The 20223-nt window shown below is 40.4% G+C and overlaps 1 protein-coding gene across 1 annotated transcript in view; it reads left to right on the forward strand.

Annotated features, from left to right (window-relative positions):
- The first annotated feature begins 7053 nt into the window (after positions 1-7053).
- oxr1a (oxidation resistance 1a) overlaps positions 7054-20223 on the forward strand; it is a 99666-nt gene continuing 86496 nt past the window's right edge. The window contains exons 1-2 of the mRNA XM_028978917.1: positions 7054-7190; positions 17337-17430. Coding sequence (XP_028834750.1) covers positions 17414-17430 — 17 coding nt within the window. The 5' untranslated portion in view covers positions 7054-7190; positions 17337-17413. The remainder of the gene's footprint in view (positions 7191-17336; positions 17431-20223) is intronic.

Below are 20223 nucleotides of genomic sequence, written 5' to 3' on the forward strand. Positions count from 1 at the left end.
ACTGTGTGCTGTGCTGCTGTGTATCATGTGTGACAATCACTTCACTTGCACTTTCAACTCACTTTCAACCTGCTGCGTGCTACTGTACGTGATTTAGTAATGTTTACCGTATGTGAATTAGTAATGTTTTCGTCAACAAAATATCTTTGTCTACAAGCCTTTTTCACATGAAGAAGATGAGATGAAGCAAGATGAAATGCTGGTCATGTGACAACTATAACAAAATAGATCATGTAATATTGTTGATGAATAATAACAAGACTAATTGAATTAATTAAAGTGAAGTGATTCTCACTTGTCATACACAGCATCACAGCACACGGTGCACACAGTGAAACTTGTCCTCTGCATTTAACCCATCACCCTGTGTGAGCAGTGGGCAGCCATGACAGTGTGTGGGGACGGTGCTTTGTTCAGTGGCACCTCAGTGGCGCCTTGGTGGATCAGGATTCAAACCGGCATCCTTCTGATTAAAGGGTCGCTTCCTTAACCGCTGCACCACCACTGCCCCGAACACCACTGCCCCGGTGTCCAAAAAAACACCAAACACCAAAAAAACACCACTGCCCGGTGTCCAAAATGAAAACTTGACTAAAATGTCTCATTTTAGTCTGAACATGACTAAGATTAATAAATAACTAAAATGACAGATTGACGCAAAGACTAGACTAATATTACAGATTGCCGAAAACAATTTAGTGGCATTTAAGAGTTTTTTCTTTTTTAGCAGTTCCTTTTCTCTGAGGTACACTTGAACACAACACCAGGACATGCCACCACACCTCACACCCTGACCATCTGAATTTAATCACTAACCTGCACTCTGTTACTGCTACACTGGTCATTGCTCAATCTATAGCCACTATATATATATATATATATGTCTGTGTCTTATGTTCTCTTTGAACATACATTTTTAACATGCTTACTTTTTACTAGCCTTCTGTTATTCTATTTTTACAGAGCGGTTCAGGAAACATTTGTGTTATACTGTGTTGTACTGCTATATCTGTTTAAAAAACTAAAACGAAATCTGTTTGAAAAAATGGAGAACAATGGTCACCCTCAGAGGAAAATGATTCAGAAGAGTTTAGTTCACGGAGTGACGGCTCCACTGAACCAAGAAACGAACGGATCACTTGAAAAAGTTATTCGGTTCAGTACGTTCCAGTTTTGAACAAATCGTTTGCGAACGACACAACACCCAGACACCGGTGGGCAGTGGTGGTCTAGCGGGTAAGGAAGCGGACTTATAATCGGAAGGTTGCCAGTTCGAATCCTGAGCCGCCAAGCCTGCCCACCGCTCACTTAGGGTGACGGGTTAAATGCAGAGGACATATTTTGCTGTGTGTACTATGTCACTTTCCGACTGTTCAGCTCAGGAAAGAATTCTCAACAAAGGAGGGAGGGTACAAATTTTACTGATAAATAAAAGTTTGGTGAGAGAAAATGTCACAGGGGTTACATGTCCCTGCATGTCATGTTAATGTAAATGCTCAGAGGCAAATATATGACCTACGTACATGGTAATACATGTAAATATGCTTAATACATGTAAATATGCTTCCATTATTCTTCTAGGCTTATGCCAAAGGTAATTGCATTGCCTGGTCAGCTTGAATCACACACTGGTGCCTGCATGGCAGAAATTGTCAATGGATGCTGACTCTGCAGCCACATTAACTTTTAAAGCTTGCATGAAGGAGAACTGTACGGCAAAATTAAATCAACAAGTACCCACATGAAAGAATATTTCAAATGTGGCAAGTAACATGTGATTCACAGCATTGCAACGTCAGACACTCGTTGAATACATGCCTGTTTCCATGAATGGAATGGATGAAGAGAAAAGAAATAAGATTATAACCGGGTGAGGGCTGCAGCCGTGCAGTAAATTCACTGCTGTAATTAAAATGGCTCAGGCAGCAGGGAATGATGAATGACATTTACCGACTCGACTGTCAGGGAATGTGGGTGTCAGATATTTTTAAATACCGTATCCCAGCCCTGGTGATGGGTAATGTTTTCTGAGAGCAGCAGGCCTCACCCAACCTCCTGCAGCTGTTCTAACTCGGCATAATTTAACTCAGGGAATGTGGACTGGATCAAGACTGAGAAGCGTTCACCACACGCAGAGGACCATGTCACAGCCAGTAACATCCCAGTCTGGGGTAAACAATCAGTCATTTAGTCACAGGAAAATTCGTTTTTGCATACCAAAGTGAAATTTATGTGTAAGTTCGACAATGTAAGGATAAGAAGAGCACAAATAGTACAAGAAGGCTCTGGAGATGCTGCTGTCTACCTTGTCTACCTTGTGCAATGCGACATCATTTCTCACAAAGGGCCACCGTAGGGTGCAATGTTTGTTCCCATTCAAGCATCTGGGATAGGGTTAGCAAGTATGTCTGTTAATGCACACTTGAACATCCACCATCTAACAATAGACTGAAATCAGCAATTAGTGAAAAATTGAGAAATTCACCAATGAGCTCGATTTCTACTTACAGTATAATTAGTATAAGTATAAGTTACTGATTGCTTTAAAATGAGAAATACTAACTCATTTGTCTTTTGTCCTTTTAATTTGTGTTTAAATATCTTACGTCATTGATTTCAAATGAGTTATTCAGTGGGGTCCTTAAAGCAAAGGCCCATGACATTTGCTCTGTATCTTGAGGCTTTATCCATTTTCCTTGGGAATTCTTTATACCACATATTCTTGGCATTTGCTTATGCAAATCTTTGTAGTGTACAGGGCTGGTCACACCACACATTTAGAAATGTATCTGAATAGAAAAAAACAGATGAACACTTTATCCTTAAACAAGGTCAAGAGAGCTATGAGCAGTATACAGAGAGATGAAATTGTGAGGAAATCTTACCCATGTACTGCTATAATTATAACAGTCCACAGAAGAGTTCATTGATTTTACCTACTTCATGATCCAGATGAAGCTATCATTTTGTGGCTTTGGAGGGCAAAAGATCGGATGTGACAGTAACTGAGATGACAAAAGTGTCCATGAAAATCCATTTCCTGTTTCAGTTCATCAGATGGAAAAAAAGCATGTTTACATTAAGTAAACCACTACAGATTTTGACAATTCCTACAATGTGTGTGTAAGTTTATATTTATTTTCTTATTCCATTCTATCTACTTGATGTAACCAGAGCCTTGTTGTCTTGTCTCACTATATGCTGTACTGTATATAGCGAAGATGACAATAAAGTTTACTTTGACTTTGATTGGTAATCTTTGTGCTTTTGTCTCTCTGTTTGCCCACATTTTTTATTCTAAACAAGGGAGTTATAAATCAAAAATATACACAACAGGTATACCTGCAGCTCCATGTTCAAAACCACCTAGAGACAGAGCTGGTCCTAATCTGAATCCATTGTCCATGAAAGGTCATTCTCTCTTGTGGCCTGTGCAGCTCCTTGATTTATTTATGAAATCCCAGCAGGATGAGCACTGGAAGGCCTCTGATGAATCACTCATGCCCCCTTGGACTCCATGAATTGCTCATTGATTTTTACCTCTAACCGCTGACACCAGGCATAAATCAATATGGTAACAAGTCTTTCTTTCTTCTTGAATTTTTTACTCAATACCTCCAGACTTCAAACATTATTGACAGTATTTGTTTCATATGTCAAGTTCTTATGCTGTAAACACATTGAGATTTTGACTCAATCTTCACCTAGGGTACACCAAACCACATGCCAACTTTAATCCAAGCTCTAAACTATCATCTCTTGACTGCTCTGAACTTTTAATCTCCCTGGTTTGTGTTTTGGACATTAAAAACATGCATCATGCATGTTTTCTTTTTTTTTCTTTTTTTTGTTATTTCTGGGCCCTATTCAGGTCTTACAGATTTTTCCACAGCAGCCAGTTTCTCATACACAGGACTATTTAAGGTGGACGTATCACTATCACTGTATGACTATGTATGTGACAAATATGTATGACTATGTATGTGAAATTTTGAAGACTAGCCACCTTCAGCAGGGTGGTATTCCAAAGACCATCTGGGCAGCTATTCTGTAAAGCAGTTACTGTGTTTGGACAACGTTGTGACAGTAAAATTTACCTGAATAATTCTAATATCCTGATGAAGTCCCTGTATGTAGATAGAGATGATATAGAGTGCTTCTGAGACAGCTTTATAGGGGTAATAATGAGATTATTCATGTAAAGTCCTACTTGCAATGCAGTCTACAAGCATTTTCCCAAAAAACAAATAACTAGTCAGAAAATAGATTTTCTTGCTAAATGCTATAGGCTCATAATGAGTGAAATTAGAATACTATTAACTATAATATATATTCAAAATTCAATATCTAATGTGTGGTATGTAAATATAATTAGCCACAGCCTCTAATCTAATTTTACTACCGTCTCTGCTCCAGAGTTCACAGAGGAAAACGTTCAACAAGCTCCTTACTCTAATTAGACAATGCCTGCTCGGTTACTATAGATGAGTGCAATTTTCGACTTGTCTCAGGAGGCATAAGTCACTATGACAACCAGGTACAATACTGAAACATATGCCAGGTAGAGAAAAACTTGTTTTTGAAAAGGCTTCAGTTTTTGTCAAAATGACTTTCAGCTTGAATTACTGTGTCTCATTAGTCATGTAGTATTTACAGAAGATGGACATGCAGATCAAACAGAAGACAATCCTGACAACACTCAACTTACTGTGATAGCTTTACCAAACTGTCCCTTTTAGGTGAAAAATGCATTGGAATGGGATGGGAAATGCAGGGGCCACTTGGACAGATGGAGGGGAGCAGTCAGAGCAGGTGCCTGTGTTGGTGGAAAATAATTGCATGTGAGCTGTGATCTTCATTGTTACGCCAACCAAATGATGTGACACGGCGGAAATGTGCGGTGTCATCTGGCACCCACTCATAAGACGGTGCCCGGCTGTGCCAGTGACGGAGCAATTTTCTGGCAGGAACAGAGCACACACCCAAATGTGAGTGAGCACAAGCAGCCCATCATGCACACATGCAGACAGGTGCAATCTCCCTGAAGTCATCCTCTTCTCCTTGGCCTACCCTCCCTTTTCATAATTCTCCTTCTGTCCCCATCTGCTCTCTCCCCAGAATGTTTATGTCATTAACCACCTGCATGTCCTCCTCTGTGATCAATGCTGCCAGTGAACTCTGGCCTTCTGCAGCTCTGTGCAGTAACCCTCATATTACCTGATATTGAATCCAATCAAACTTTTGCACATCACAACACATCATTTGTCACTCATGCACAGTTACAGTCTATGTGGGTGAATTTATTGTGTGCAAATATTTTCAAATGGAGCCATATGTCTGCTATGCTCAATCATGGGAGCAACATGCCTGCAGTGTGTATGCATGTAATTGCATCTTATTTGTACTCTCTGTGTGCCTAAAAAATAAGATGGAACCAGATTAAAATATTAAAAACAGTACCGTGTGACAAGGTTCATATTGTTTCTTTCCCACAATTCTATGTCATGAGAGTGAAGTGATTGTGAAACACTGCAGCACAGCACACCGTGACACAACGAAACATGTCCCCTGCTTTTACCCATCACCCTTGGTGTGCAGTGTGCAGCCATGACAGGAGCAGTGTGGAGACGGTGCTTTACTCAGTGGCCCAATCGGGATTCGAACCGGCAACCTTCTGATTACAGGGCCGCTTCCTTAATCGCTAGACCACCACTGCCCCTAGATTATAAATATGAAGCAGGGACAGTTCTTGTATTATCTTTAGCTTGCTGCCACCATGCTCGTCATGGGCATGGTATGCTTTTGGTGAAACTATGTGTTGTTTTTTTGCTAAACATACTTTATGGAATTCAAATTTGTGGCCTAGCGGTTAAAGAAGCGGCCCCGTAATCAGAAAGTTGCTGGTTCGAATCCCGATCCGCCAAGGTGCCACTGAGGTGCCACTGAGTAAAGCACCGTCCCCACACACTGCTCCCCGGGCGCCTGTCATGGCTGCCCACTACGCACTCAGGGTGATGGGTAAAATGCAGAGGACAAATTTCACTGTGTGCTGCTGTGTATCACATGTGACAATCACTTCACTTTAAACTTTAAGTGTACAGTATATTGCCAAAGGTATTCATTGAATTCAGGCGTTCCATTCACTTCCATGTGACCATGTATAAAATTGAGCATCTGAGGTCTGCTTCTACAAATGTTTGTGAAAGGATCGGTTACTCTCAGAAGCTCAGTGAATTCCAGTACTGTGGCACCATGATAAAATGCTACCTGAGCATCGAGTCCACATTCCCCTTCCCATTCAAACATGACTGTTTACCAGTGCCTCAAGCAAGTACCATGAAGAGAAGGGTGAGTAAATTTGGCATGGAGGAACTTGACTGACCTGCACAGAAGCCCTGACCTCAGCCTCAGCACGAAGATAGACGGCAAGCCAGGCCTTCTCATCCAACATCAGTGCCTGACCTCAAAAATGCTATTTTAGGGATATCATTCAAAAAATTCCCATAAACACAAAACCAAACCTTGCGGAAAACCTTACCAGAACAGTTGAAGTGTGGGCCAATTCCATACGGAAAGCCTACGGATTAAGATGTTATTAAAGGTTGCATGGCAATATGATAATTGTGCAGTACCTTGGAAATGAGATACCTTTTACCAATGAGATCCATGTTATGCTCTCTGTGAACCATGGCTTTTGCAGAATATATGTTCAATAAGACAGCTATTTTTATTTTTTTTGGCAGGTGGGTCGGGGTTAATCAGTCTCTTTAATTTGACAGCAGGATGCTTTGTAGGGTCTAAGGATGTACACACTGGTTTATTAAGCTTTTCGTTCGAATTCTACAGGTTTATAGATCACAGCTTATAAGTAAATGGTTTACTGTGGTCCTAATGTCTTTTAAAAAACGGTATAAAGTAATATTTATACAGTAATGTATAACTACATAAGCACAGTAAGTACAATACTGCATGTTAGTGATGGCTCATTGCTCTTCATGTGTCAGATCAGACGCTCGATGCCTTCCCGTCCTGCTTTGGTTCGCTCCGCTCCTCCCCCATCCGAGCGATGGTACTTTCTGCGACGAGAAGGTCAAATTACTCTGCATGTGGCGACCACATCCAGCGAGGATGCGACTCCTGTCACGTTGAAGAGCCGAGCCGGTGTCGCCGGGGACTGGTGCGACCTGCTCGTGAGTAGCGACCTTCTTTTTTTTACTTCTACTTTCTTCCCGTCCCGCGCCCTCCGTATTTACGCGGTCGTCGTCGTGTTCGAGGACAAAAGACTTTATGCGCAGTTGGGAGTGTCAGAAGTTCCCCTGTGAGAGAAATGTTTTACGTGTACGTGTGCGTGTGGGATGTCCGGACTGGTACTCCTCTTAAGTTAAATTGCAATTGTAAATGTAGTCGTGGTTTTGTGTTGTGCACAGTGTCTCTGTGTCTATTTTTTCACGTTGCCTTTTACGTTGGTGTATGAAATTCTTGTCAATATATTTGTTTTGTTTTTTTTAATTAAGATTAAAATACTGGTCCCATTGTTGAACATCATGGGAATGGGAATAGGAAGCAGAACGGGGAGTACTACATTACTTATGCCAGCGGTGAACTTTCTGCCCTGCCATTACAAATGTGATGAGCAAAACCAAAATGCAGTACTGGGCAAAGTGTACAGCACAGATTATATACATGCATGAATAAATCAATCTAGGAGTCGTAAGGTCAATACTACCTTGGCCAGTTCACAAACAGGCACCTTTGCTTCAAACTTCCTTCATCTACAGGATTGTAAAAGTGAAGAGTTAACATTCCAGGATTTCCATATCATCAATAAGATTACCACATCATATTGTAGTGCAAGAAGAATTAAGCCCTGATGCTCAGCAGTGGTAATGTCAGAATAAAAAAAAAAGAAATCTCATTGATCTGTCGTACATGATTGATAGGACGATTACATGCACAGTAATGTCTTTGGGTATATGGCTATGTTATGTGTTTTAAAATGTGATGTTATGTTTAGTCTACGGTTAAAAATCCATTGATTTCTTTTTTAATGACTTCTGTTTGTTCCAACACTGACCGAATGTTCCTTCAACGTTCCAGCAATGTTGCCGTTTTAAAAATGAATTATTAAAAATCATGTGCCTGTGTGTCTTTGTGTGTTGTGCACAGAAGATGCCAGTGATTATCAGCATGTATGGGTGTATACATGTCTCTCCTGCTGCTGTCTGTCCCTAGACCCGTAATTAGTGCAGGAAGCCCGACTCCTCGGTAAACAGGCATCGGGAGCACATGTACCATGTCAAAGGAAGCTTTCTATGTCAAAGGAAGCTTCTCATGTTTGTGGGCATGAAGACTGATTCAAGGTTTCCCCTCATTCTCCCCACAGCAAATCACCTCTCTGGGACTCACAAGGACAAAATGGAGAAAAGGATTCATTTTTATAGCATTTGTTTCTGGTTGTGATTCCTGTTCAATGCATATAAGTTAAAGCAAATAAGCAGGGATGCAGTTGCAGATACGGTTCCTGTTTCAATTATTTATTTAGTATGGTTTTATAATGTGGTAGAGATTTCCCACTCGGCATCCTCACATGCGCCAATAAACACATCCTATTTACAAACCTGGATTATTGTTAGACAATTTTTGGCATATGGCAGATGATGCAACCAGTTCCATATTTTTAACCAAGAAAGATAGACTCGCTTGTGACATAACTGCATCAGATAAATCCCCTCCTTCTATTTTAAGCCCTGCAGCAGACTACCACTGGTCAGATTTGAAATGTGCCATTTTTTTATAGCACTGAGAGGAGAGGATTAACTGTTTCACAGAAGCTTTTTCACACCAGCTTTTCCATGTGTAGACTTGTGTGGGCTTTAGTGCCGTTATGTATTATATTATACCACCGTTAGTGCTGAGCTGTCATTTTGATTGGCTGAGAGGACTCCTAGGAGTGGCATGATCAGGTCATTCTGATGCATCTCTTATAATATTTGGCTTTATTACTATTTACTGTTATTACTATTCACACGGGCCAGTAACATTATAATGCACATATAGTGTAGACCATGACACTGGAAAAACCTACTCTGCACTGTCCAGTACCTCAAAACATGGACAAATCCTCTATACTGCATTTTGGACTTTCCAGCCACTACACCTGTTGGTGTCTTGGACAAATCATTACCAACCCTGCACTGACACCTATTGCACGCTCACTTTAACAAGAAAGGGGGTCCCTCTCTGACTCAGTCCTTGTGGTTTTCCTTGTGGGCAGAAAGGGTCAACTTGTGCCAACTGTAGGGCCTGTCAAAGCCCACTCACACATACGGTATGTGATTTTGGGCTATAAAAGAAATAAATGTTACTGGAAGATCATGTGACCTGTTACTGTAGAATTTTGCTCGGGAACAACTGGGTCAGGGATGAACTATTTCCTTGTGGAATAAATACTACGAAAAGCAATATTTAACTCAATCATAATCCCTTACTAATAAATTAATTTGTCATAATCAATTCATTATTGTCCTTCACTGAGAAACACAAGCACTTGAGGTGGTCTGCATAAATTGACTTTGTGGGTCTGTGGATAGCGCCACACCACAGGATGTTAGGGTGCAATGATGGGTACTGTTTAGATTTGATACTATTTCATTCAAAGCACTATAATATAATTTAGGCCATTGCTTCAATTCTACCATTAGACTCAAAGATGAACTCACCCAAAGGTCAAGCTCACTGTTATCTCAGATTCACAATGTACACAATATATCAGGAACCCCTAGAGGAAATGTTCCATAGACTGAAGGATGAATTAATTATAAATTGGAGGTCCAAATTCTATGATTTTAATTGTAATCATCAGATATTCATCATTTGACAGTAAGGAGTGTGACAGGTAGTACACATTATCTCAAAGCAAAATGTTAAATTAACAATGGACTCATGATTTCATGGAAACCATTCAAATGAGTAATTAGATGGTATCCTTGAATTTCACATTATTCAAATTGGTGATGACATTTTAATTACATAAAAAATGAATGTGGGCCTCTGATGTCAGCCAATGCATGTTATACACATTTCCTGACCTGATTTTTTCACTTTAGCCTTAAAAATGACATGTTCCATGAGGATAGACTTGGATTAAGGATTTGCTATGCTAAACTCTGACTGTATGTTGCATGTTGGTCAAAGAGTCATTGTGTGTGTGTCATCCCACATGACCTAGTTCTTGCTCTTGTGCTTGCTAAGAAAATGCATGAAATGATTGCATGAGATATCTGACAGTGGTTAAGACATTATGTAACATTGTCTCAGAGTCATTACTGTTCAGTAGCATTGTCCAGAGTTCATTGATGTTACAACAGTGATTGTTGTATTGCCCATACACTGAAAAAAAAATGGAAACAGGGGGTCTTTGAATTTACAACAATGTAACACAATTAATGTATGTTTCTTTTATAGAAATATGATTTAGCCAAGTACATTTCAGTTAATTATCGAGAATGAAAGAATCTAGTATATTCAACACAAGGACTGGAAGTGACTGAATTAAAAACCTGAAATCAATTTAATCATGTTTGCCCACCACTGGAAATGGAAAAAGTGTAATTGGACAGGTTAGGGCAGGTTAATTTACATGTGCCTGCCTACTGGGGATGAACTGAACAGGGAGGTTACCAGGGTCACATGCCGTCTGGGCGATTGCTTGTTTGGTCGATGGAATGTAGGAAATGCTGCAATTTTTTTTGTGTGCACTCTCACCTTGGTGACCACTAAATATCAATGGTTGTAAGGTGCTTGTCTAAATTCTTGGTTCACATGCTTCATAAAGTCTTTGAGATAACTTTTGAATGTAAATGACTTTCATCATTATAAACCACACCATTGACATTACAGTTGAAAATCTCATTGAAGTAGTTTATTACCCTAAAATACTAAATTGGCATCTACATGATTTTTTTAAAAAACAATCTTAGATGCATTAAATATTTAGAAAAAAAGAGAAACATTTATGTTGGTTGGATCATGTTGGTTGGATCAATGGGACCAATGTACACATTCAAATCAAATATGTTCAAAGGATACATTTTTCAGCGTACAGCCAAAAAGTGACAGATAGCAGCGAAATACAGACTTAGTGTCGGGTGTCTATTACACACAGCATTTTGTTTTTGTCATATCAAATTAACCACGTAAATTTGATATCCACATTTATCCATGTTTTCTACTCGATTTTCAGTTAGAGAAGAAATCATCCTGTTTTAAAGATCAATTTGTTTAAAGCCTGCTTAGCCGGTGCAGCAGGTTAATATGAGTAGGTGATTGACAGGATTTAGCAGCGGTGTGTCCGACATGAGTGAGATGCTCCTGCCAAACGGAACCTTACCATCTCCTTTCTTTTCTATGGCCCTCATGATTAAGTTAAGCCCTGGAACAAAGTCATTTTTGAAAACAGTCCCAGGAGCATTTGTCACTGTCAGTGTAATGTAATTTCATGTAATGAGTCAGCAGAATAAATTCAAACATCCAGTCTTTTTGCGTCTCACTGGAATTGACAGCTTAGTACCTTGCCAGGAGCCTGGCACAACCAAAAGGCTTTTTATTATATTCTGCTGTTTCACAGAGTACACATGATTCAAATAAGTGCCATCATTTGTATTATTCAGCAAAAATGCCCCCTCTGCCCTTCCTCCAGTCCTTTAAGATACATGTTTCATGTACCGATTAGATCTACTATACTCTTGTTTGAAATCTGAAATGCCCTGTCTTTGGACATGCTCAAAAACATTCTTAAAAACAAATCTTACTCAAAAAAAAATCCTTTGACTTTGTGCAGCGGCCTTGGGTTTTATGAAAGTATCTGAATTATTTGTAAGAAATATACACAAAAATGTTAACATGCAAAGAACACACAGACACATTACAAATATTACAAATAGCATCCATGTATTTTGTCCATTTGTGAAGTGAAAGTGAAGTGATTGTCACACGTGATGCACAGCACACAGTGCACACAGTGAAATTTGTCCTCTGCATTTAACCAATCACCCTGAGTGAGCAGTGGGCAGCCATGACAGGCGCCCGGGGAGCAGTGTGTGGGGACGGTGCTTTGCTCAGTGGCACCTCAGTGGTACCTTGGCAGATCGGGATTCGAACCAGCAACCTTCTGATTACGGGGCCGCTTCCTTAACCACTAGGCCACCACTGCCCCTAATAAGTGGTATATAAGATGTGGAGGTACAGTACACGCCTAAAGTTTGGACACATCTTCTCATTCATGTGGAGTTATGTACCTCCACAGTCACCGGACCTGAACCCAATCGAGATGGTTTGAGGTGAGCTGGACCGCAGAGTGAAGGCAAAGGGGCCAACAAGTGCTAAACACCTCTGGGAACTCCTTCAAGACTGTTGGAAAACCATTTCAGGTGACGACCTCATGAAGCTCATCGAGAGAATGCCAAGAGTGTGCAAAGCAGTAATCAGAGCAAAGGGCGGCTATTTTGAAGAAACTAGAATATAATATGTTAATATGTTTTCAGTTATTTCACCTTTTTTTGTTAAGTACATAACTCCACATGTGTTTTGATGCCTTCAGTGAGAATCTACAAATGTAAATGGTCATGAAAATAAAGAAAACACTTTGAATGACTAGGTGTGTCCAAACATTTGGCCTTTACTGTATTTTTTAAATACAAAGATTTGTTCAAATGATTTCTGCTGACAATGCATATTCCATCATCATATTTTTTAATTAATCTTTTCTAATTATATTTTTATTAAGGATGAAAGGTCTCACCACTTCTCTTAACAATAAATGTTTACACAACCTGTTCTGTCATTGTACACTAGGTGATGCTGTTTTGCATAATCATTTTTACACAACAATGAATATACCTTGTTTCCAATAAAACACAGTGGTTTATACATAGTATGGAATACTAGGTCTGATGGACTGGCAGCCTGTGTTGTCAGTAGCTAGTTTCTGTTTCTGATTGGATATCTGTAGGTAGCAGACAAGTGAAGGCAGCAAACAAACAAACAGTGACTCTGGGCAAATTTGTGAGGCTAAATAGGTCAGCATATCTCTATAAGGACAAGTCTTGTGGGGTTATCTTGATATGCTTCAGTTGGTAACTACCTGTTGTGGTCCTGGGGAGGACAACACACACTCCAGTGACAAGGTCATGGTTTTATGACATTCAAGTTGATGCTGCAAAGCATCTGCACCCCTATAAGGTAGTGCCTGTTCCATAATATCTGTAGCAAATTTGAGCAGGATAATGCAACCTGCCTCACTTCAAAGGAGTGACATGATGGAATGTGAGGAGAAGTGTTGGGTCCTATTGTTTATCACAGCTATTCCATAAATTGACAGGTAATTGCAGATTTGGACCTACACCTTTGAATGAATGAAATGAAAGTGTAGTGATTGTCATTATGATACACAGCACTGCACACGGTGACACAACGAAATGTGTTCTCTGCTTTTAACCCATCACCTTTGGTGAGCAGCCATGACAGGTGCCAGGGGAGCAGATGTGGGGACGGTGCTTTGCTCAGTGGTACTTCAGTGGCACCTTGGCAGATCGGGATTTGAACCGGCATAGCTAATATATAGCTGGATAAATTCTTCATATTCATTATTTTAGATTCCGTTCATTTATCCTTTTCAAGAGCTGTTCTCGGTGTGACTATCCATTTTCTGAACAGGCTTTTTGAGGTTATGCTAGCTGGAGGCAGGACCAACTCCTGAACAGTGCGCCAATCCACTTCAGCAGAGCAAAAACACATTAGAGTTCTTCTATTATGCAAATATGATAAGTTTGGGGTGCTCAGCAGCTTGTGGTCCTGTGTGTAACGGCTTGTATGTTACATGTAATCATATAGAACAGACAGTGAAAGATTTACAGAATTTTTGTTACTGGTAATTTAAATTTAGGGTCTGCATGAGGAAAAGAGGCATTTTGTATACTTTTCAGTAACTTTGTAAAAGCGCTTGTCACTTTCTTCCTCAGCAGCACTTTTCTTTGATTGCGCCTTCAGAGAGTTGGCAATGCGGCTGTAGCTGTACACGCCGGTGAATCTCCAGGATGAGACGAGTGCCTGATTCCAGGTGATAACTCACAGCACCGACTGCAAACAGGCGCGTTTACTCAGGCCGTAATGAGCGGGCGAGAATTTGCATTAGCGCATTGCGCTCCCCGCCTGGCTATTGTGTGCCCCCGTTAAGGCCAGAAACAGTCGGCCTCGGAGTGCAGGGGGAAATGAATTTGCGCGGGGGGGGCGAACGGCGACGGCCAAACAAAGGTAATGTGGCGCGAACGAAGCCGAGTGCCGCGCGGCGCCGATGACTCATACCACTGCAGTCGCGCAGCCAGTGATTAAAACCCCATAATCCCTCACTGCGCCGCGAGAAATTGGACAAATAGGTAGTGTGTTGTGCTGCCTGCTTTATGGGCTGCGTGGCTGGAGGTGCAGCGTTTTAAAAATAGTAAAGTGAGGACAGGCACTTTCGAAGCAGCCGTTAACGAGTAATCCACCTCCTTTGGCCAATTAGCAAAAACACCCCGTGTCCTTGAAGTTAGGCAGCATACTTCATGGTTTGTTACTGGCTGAAACTTTGTGCCTCCTTTTAGAGTGCACTCCGCGAGCCTCACGTGGGCCCCGCCTCATCATCGAAGGCACAGAGATACTAATTGTGTTTGTCAGGTGTCCGTTTGTTGGGGGACAATTAAGCTCTGACAGGAGCCAGAGTTAATGAGCGCTGGATAGGAAACATGTTTTGTGCGGCTCTCGCGTTCTCGCGACACCCTGGAACAACAATCCACCCTCCGCCAGACGAGGCAGGCCTGCTCGGATTTACGGCAGAAGGTCCCCTGTCTGTCCTCCCACATTTCCCTTGAATTGGAGGGCGTGGGAAGAACAGACAGTAGATATTTATAACTTCTTATAACGCCAGGGTTCCCCAGCTCCAAAACATTACAGCACTACAATGTTCCCTGCTCCATCAGCACAAACTTCACATAAAAAATATTTTATGAATGATTTTTAAATAAGGAATAAAGGAATTGGGTCACTAAATAATGTGCATCCCTGGCAAATAGGTTAAGAAGAACTATAGTAATCCTAGTAAATACAAATAAATAAATAATAGTTTTATTTCATTATGAACACTGAACATGTCCATATGAACATCACCAATTTGAATACTAAGTCTAAACTCTCTGCACTATTTTGCTGAAAAAAGAAAAAATGAGTGGGGAAAAAAAAGAGATAGATGAGTCACCATCATTTGCATTAAGTAATAATCAGACCCACATGAATCAATGGTATAAATCACTTGTAGTACAAGATGCACTTCATGTTTTGTCAGGAAGGTGAGGCAAGGACAGAAGGACGCAAACGCACGACACACTAACATGGGATTTAATACATTTAAGCAGGGTAGAAGGACCCTCAGACAGACGCCAGATATAAAACAGGAGTAAAAGACAAATGACAGCACGAGGACAGGACACGATTAGGATACATTTAAATGAATAACAATGAATGTAATAATAATCAGGGTGACACAAGTCAAGGCGACATGAAATCTCGGTCCAGAGTACCAGTAAATGTCTGGTACGTGACCGTTTTAAATGTTCCATTCAGATACAATCTTATTAACGAGTTTTATTTGTTTATCTGTTTGTTAAATTCAGGTCATTTTTCTAGATAATACAGCTTCAACCACCTTCAAATAACCACATAGGGAATTTAGATAAATATGTTTAGACTGTGTCTCTATATACATATATATATATATATATAGAGAGAGAGAGGGGCAATGCAGTGTAGCTGGTTATAGTAAGGCACCGGTTCTACACAAACTACATGAATCAGCACCATGGACAGCTTCAGATTTTTGGGGTTGAGTATCAGTTCTTTCAGGGAATGTGACATTTCAGATATTAACAGGGCGGCCAAAAGTTTAAGAAAAGTGAGGTGAAGTAATAAAAGAAATCTGGTGGAGATCGTTGTGTCTGATCTGTCATCTCTGTTGGGGAGGCCTACAATCTTCATTACCCACATAGACAAGGAGGAAAGTGAAGCCCACACAGGTCTTCACATTAATATTTAAGTTCCCTCTCCAATAACCTTTACATTTCAGCACACAGCCCAGCGTGCTGAGCATCAAATGGACCTGCGGTGTTCTTTAGGTAAAGCGCACGTGCCCTCGTCCTCAACAGTTGTTGCATGTGGGACATGAATATAGCAATGCAGAAATGTTTGTTGAGATCAAAGGGCATCAGAAGTTAAAGCATGACTGTACCACCGACTTTTTGTGGAGATAATGACCATGTTTTCTTGCTTCCCAGATATTTTTGAGTGATATAAAAAAAACAAAATAAAAAAAAACAAGGTTTCTGCCTATTTACATTTACGGCATTTGGCAGACGCCCTTATCCAGAGTGACTTACAACGTGCTTTCAAGTTACCATCGATGAAGAGATCAATTCCGGTTCACTAGGACCCCCACTAGTTGACCCTGTCTGATTGCAGAGAGCTAGGACATTCTGTGCCAGGGTCTTTCTTTTTGTGCTTAAATATGATGTATTTATCAGCGTGCTGTCCTCCTCCTTAGTGCTGATTTATGGCTGAGGTGTTATGGTGGCTTTGCAATCAGGGTTTGAAATATGTTCCATCTCCTTGCGTCTGCCCACCGACAAGCAATCATTCGTAGACAGACGTTTAAATATAAAATGCAATAAGATGTCAGGTCAGTGTTTAATATAATTTGATACACAGATAGAAAACCATTCCCTAATGAGTCCACCCAAATCAGTGGTGGCCCAGAGGGTAAGGAAGTGGACCCATAATCAGAAGGTTGCCGGTTTGAATCCCGAACCGCCAAAGTGTCACTGAGGTGTCACTGAGCAAAGCACCGTCCCCACACACTGCTCCCCGGGCGCCCTTCATGGCTGCACACTCCTCAACAGGGGTGATGGGGTAAATGCAGATACCTCATTTAACTGTGTGCACTGGGTGCTGTGCTGTGGTGTGTGGAGACAGTGTGTTAGTCTGTGCCAGGGGTGCCCAAACTACAATAAAAGAAGCATAACCAAAGAAAGATTATATAGCAAGTAAGTGCAGAAAATATATGGTGGGAAAACTATTGATTTAATATACATATATTATGGATTATTTATTATGGAGTGGGCAGGATTTGGTGAAATGTATGGAATGGCAAAGCAGCCATGGTCCTGAACGGTATCGACAAATGTAGCGTTGCTACTGTGCAAGCATGTGTTTAATGTCCCTCCTCTTATCTCTGTTTTTTCTTCTTCTTTCAGGTCAGCTCCCTGAAGGCGCTGTGTCTTACCTCAATTTTGAGAAGCATTTCTGAACAAAGTCCAAGAAGCCCACAAACATGTTCAGCACCAAAAGGTCAGAGGGATATGACAGTTTCTTTTAACGTTTGTCTTTCTACTGGTTCTGGTTTTCATTTAGAAATATTTTGCAGCCTTTTAAGCTAAAAATGTCACAAATCCTAAAGTGTTTTTAAAAGTCTGACCTGATCGGCAGTGACATTCTTTGGCTGGATTTTTGTGCTAAAGCTGAATCAGACATGTTTACTTTCCGGTCACCGAGTTTTACCTCTCCTTTTTTTTTTTGTTAAAATTTGGTTTACTGAGATTTTTGAAAATACTGATTGACAGTCTACTCTCTGCATTAGATAACTAGATAACTGCATTAATAACTAAAATTATTCCTGTTTATTTTTTCCTTACAATTTTGCTTTGAACTGAATGATTGCACAGTCATTTGATCAGAACAAGGGTGTTTCCAAAATGAATTTAGCAATGGACTAAAATATAATTCTGTCAAGAATGCATATGTGCCTGTTAAAAATCCCAAAGCAACACTTTTCATATTTTTGCTGGATAGCTAATAATTTATACTTAACATTTAAATTAGTCATGTTGGATTTTTCAGTGCCTGTTTAACATTCTATCCTCACAAAAATGAACTATTCAAAGCTGTACAGTACTTGTGGATAAGAGTCGGCCTGGTCAGCAGTCAGCTATTCATTACTCACTCATTACATAGAACTGACAGTTGAGCACTGCCATCGGGAAATGAAACTTTTATGTTTTGTGTTGTTTATTTCCCATCCAAATCTATAAAAAACTTATTTTAATAGTTCTTTTAATTTACTTTCATTTACATTTATATACTGAATGATATTACTTTCTTTCTCTCTTAAGCACACACTTAAGCAAGTAATTAGTTCTACAGGGACACACTGTTTTAGTAAAGATAAAAACTGAATCGACTACCTGAGGACACATATGGGGAAGTGAAATTGTTATTCTGCAGTGATTCCTTGGTACTATATGGCACAGCCACGGTGTAATCCATAAATACAGCTGAACAAACTGCAGTGTGATGCATCGCTGGCCGACGGTCTGGTGGTGCTGCAGCATACATTCACATGTGAACACATGCCCGGTGTGTGACAGCACAATCTCTATCACCAGCCGCCTAACTCGAGGCTATTCTGAAAAACAACTACCCCCCATATCAGGCTGAATCCCCACTGAACAACCACTCAAGATTCATGTGGGATGCTGGTCCTGCAAGATTATCACATAATTTATGTGCACTTTCAGGCCTAAATCCCCTATTATTTTGAGGACAAGACATTTAACTCAGGACTTTTACAGTAGAAATGGTTTGTGGATAATATAACCAAAGCAAGATAATTTTCTGCTTGTAGACCATGTTTTAATACTTTAATACTTTCTCAAAATTAGTACTGGAACAAATGTATGCTAATATTGTTTTTTGGTCAATAGTGCATTATATAAAGGGCTTTTTGAAATGACATAATGAGCCACAGCAGGCACTTTTGCCCTTAGCATGTCACGACTTGTCAGTGCAGTGACTGGCAAATAACAGCATGCCTTTCATCCATGCTCTCCATATGAGGCTCCACCTAACCACTGGTGGCACTGATGGCATACCACCTGCATCCCGTCACCAGTGCAGATAAAAAAGACAGTGCCATGAAAGCAGACTGTTTTAATCAGCACGGTGCTGGGCGTGATGTCTGTGCAACCTGCTGCCCTCAGGAAGGACAACTACTGGTCACGCAATCATCTGCACTAGATGAACATGCAGAATATCTCACTGTGGAGCCAAATAGGTTTGGCAACTGCATTGTGCATGAAAATTGCATTTTAATGGATCAAACTGACTTGCCACTGTATTGGTGAAGATGTGCTTATTTAGAGATTAGCATGCTGCTAAATATAGGACAAGATTTGCTTCTTTGTGTGTGTATGTTTTTTGTCATACATGTCTGAAAGGTACTGTTATCAAAAATGGGAATTTTGCTATATGACAAAGGCTTCAATTCACATCATCTAGCCGATTCCTAACCAGCATAAAAAAGGTATCGAGGTTAACTTTATGTATTTATGTAACATCCCATATTTCATTCATTTTATGCTTGAATTTTGTACAGCAGCAGTCATTATAAAATGCAATTTGCATGTGAATTTGCCATATAATGTTCTTGGGGTATGTGATTGGTGTTGGCAGGCTAATGTTCCCACAGGATGTTAGGTAGGCTTCCTGAATGTTCCGCTTTCACTGCACACTGCTGGAATTAATGGCTTCTTTAAGAAAATAGCACAACTGGTATTGTGAGAGAGCACAACAGAGCCACCGCTCCAGAAATGTCACAGCTCATGAGTCTTCTGCAGAATTTTTCTATACCTCCCAAATCAAGTTAAAGCGCTGAATGAGCCAAAGTGACAGATTAAATCTGTCCTCCTGATTCACACACACACACCCCTAAACCAGTTCATGCAAATCACATAACTCTGTTGACTTAAAACATACTCAAACTCAGGGTGGTAGTAGCCTAGTGGGTAGCACACTCGCCTATGAACCAGAAGACCCAGGTTCAAATCCCGCTCACTACCATTGTGTCCCTGAGCAAGACACTTAACCCTAAAATTGCTCCAGGGGGGACTGTCCCTGTAACTACTGATTGTAAGTCGCTCTGGATAAGGGCGTCTGATAAATGCCTTAAATGTAAATGTAAACTCAAGAGTTCAGTTTTACTTAGTTCTTCATTAAGCATTAATTAGTTAAATGGCTGACGTAATACTCCACCTCTAATGTTTAAAGCACACATGTATGATGTTTGCCATCAGTGTAGTCCGTTGA

The sequence above is a fragment of the Denticeps clupeoides genome, chromosome 5 (assembly GCF_900700375.1).
Source record: "Denticeps clupeoides chromosome 5, fDenClu1.1, whole genome shotgun sequence".
Classification (NCBI taxonomy): domain Eukaryota; kingdom Metazoa; phylum Chordata; class Actinopteri; order Clupeiformes; family Denticipitidae; genus Denticeps; species Denticeps clupeoides.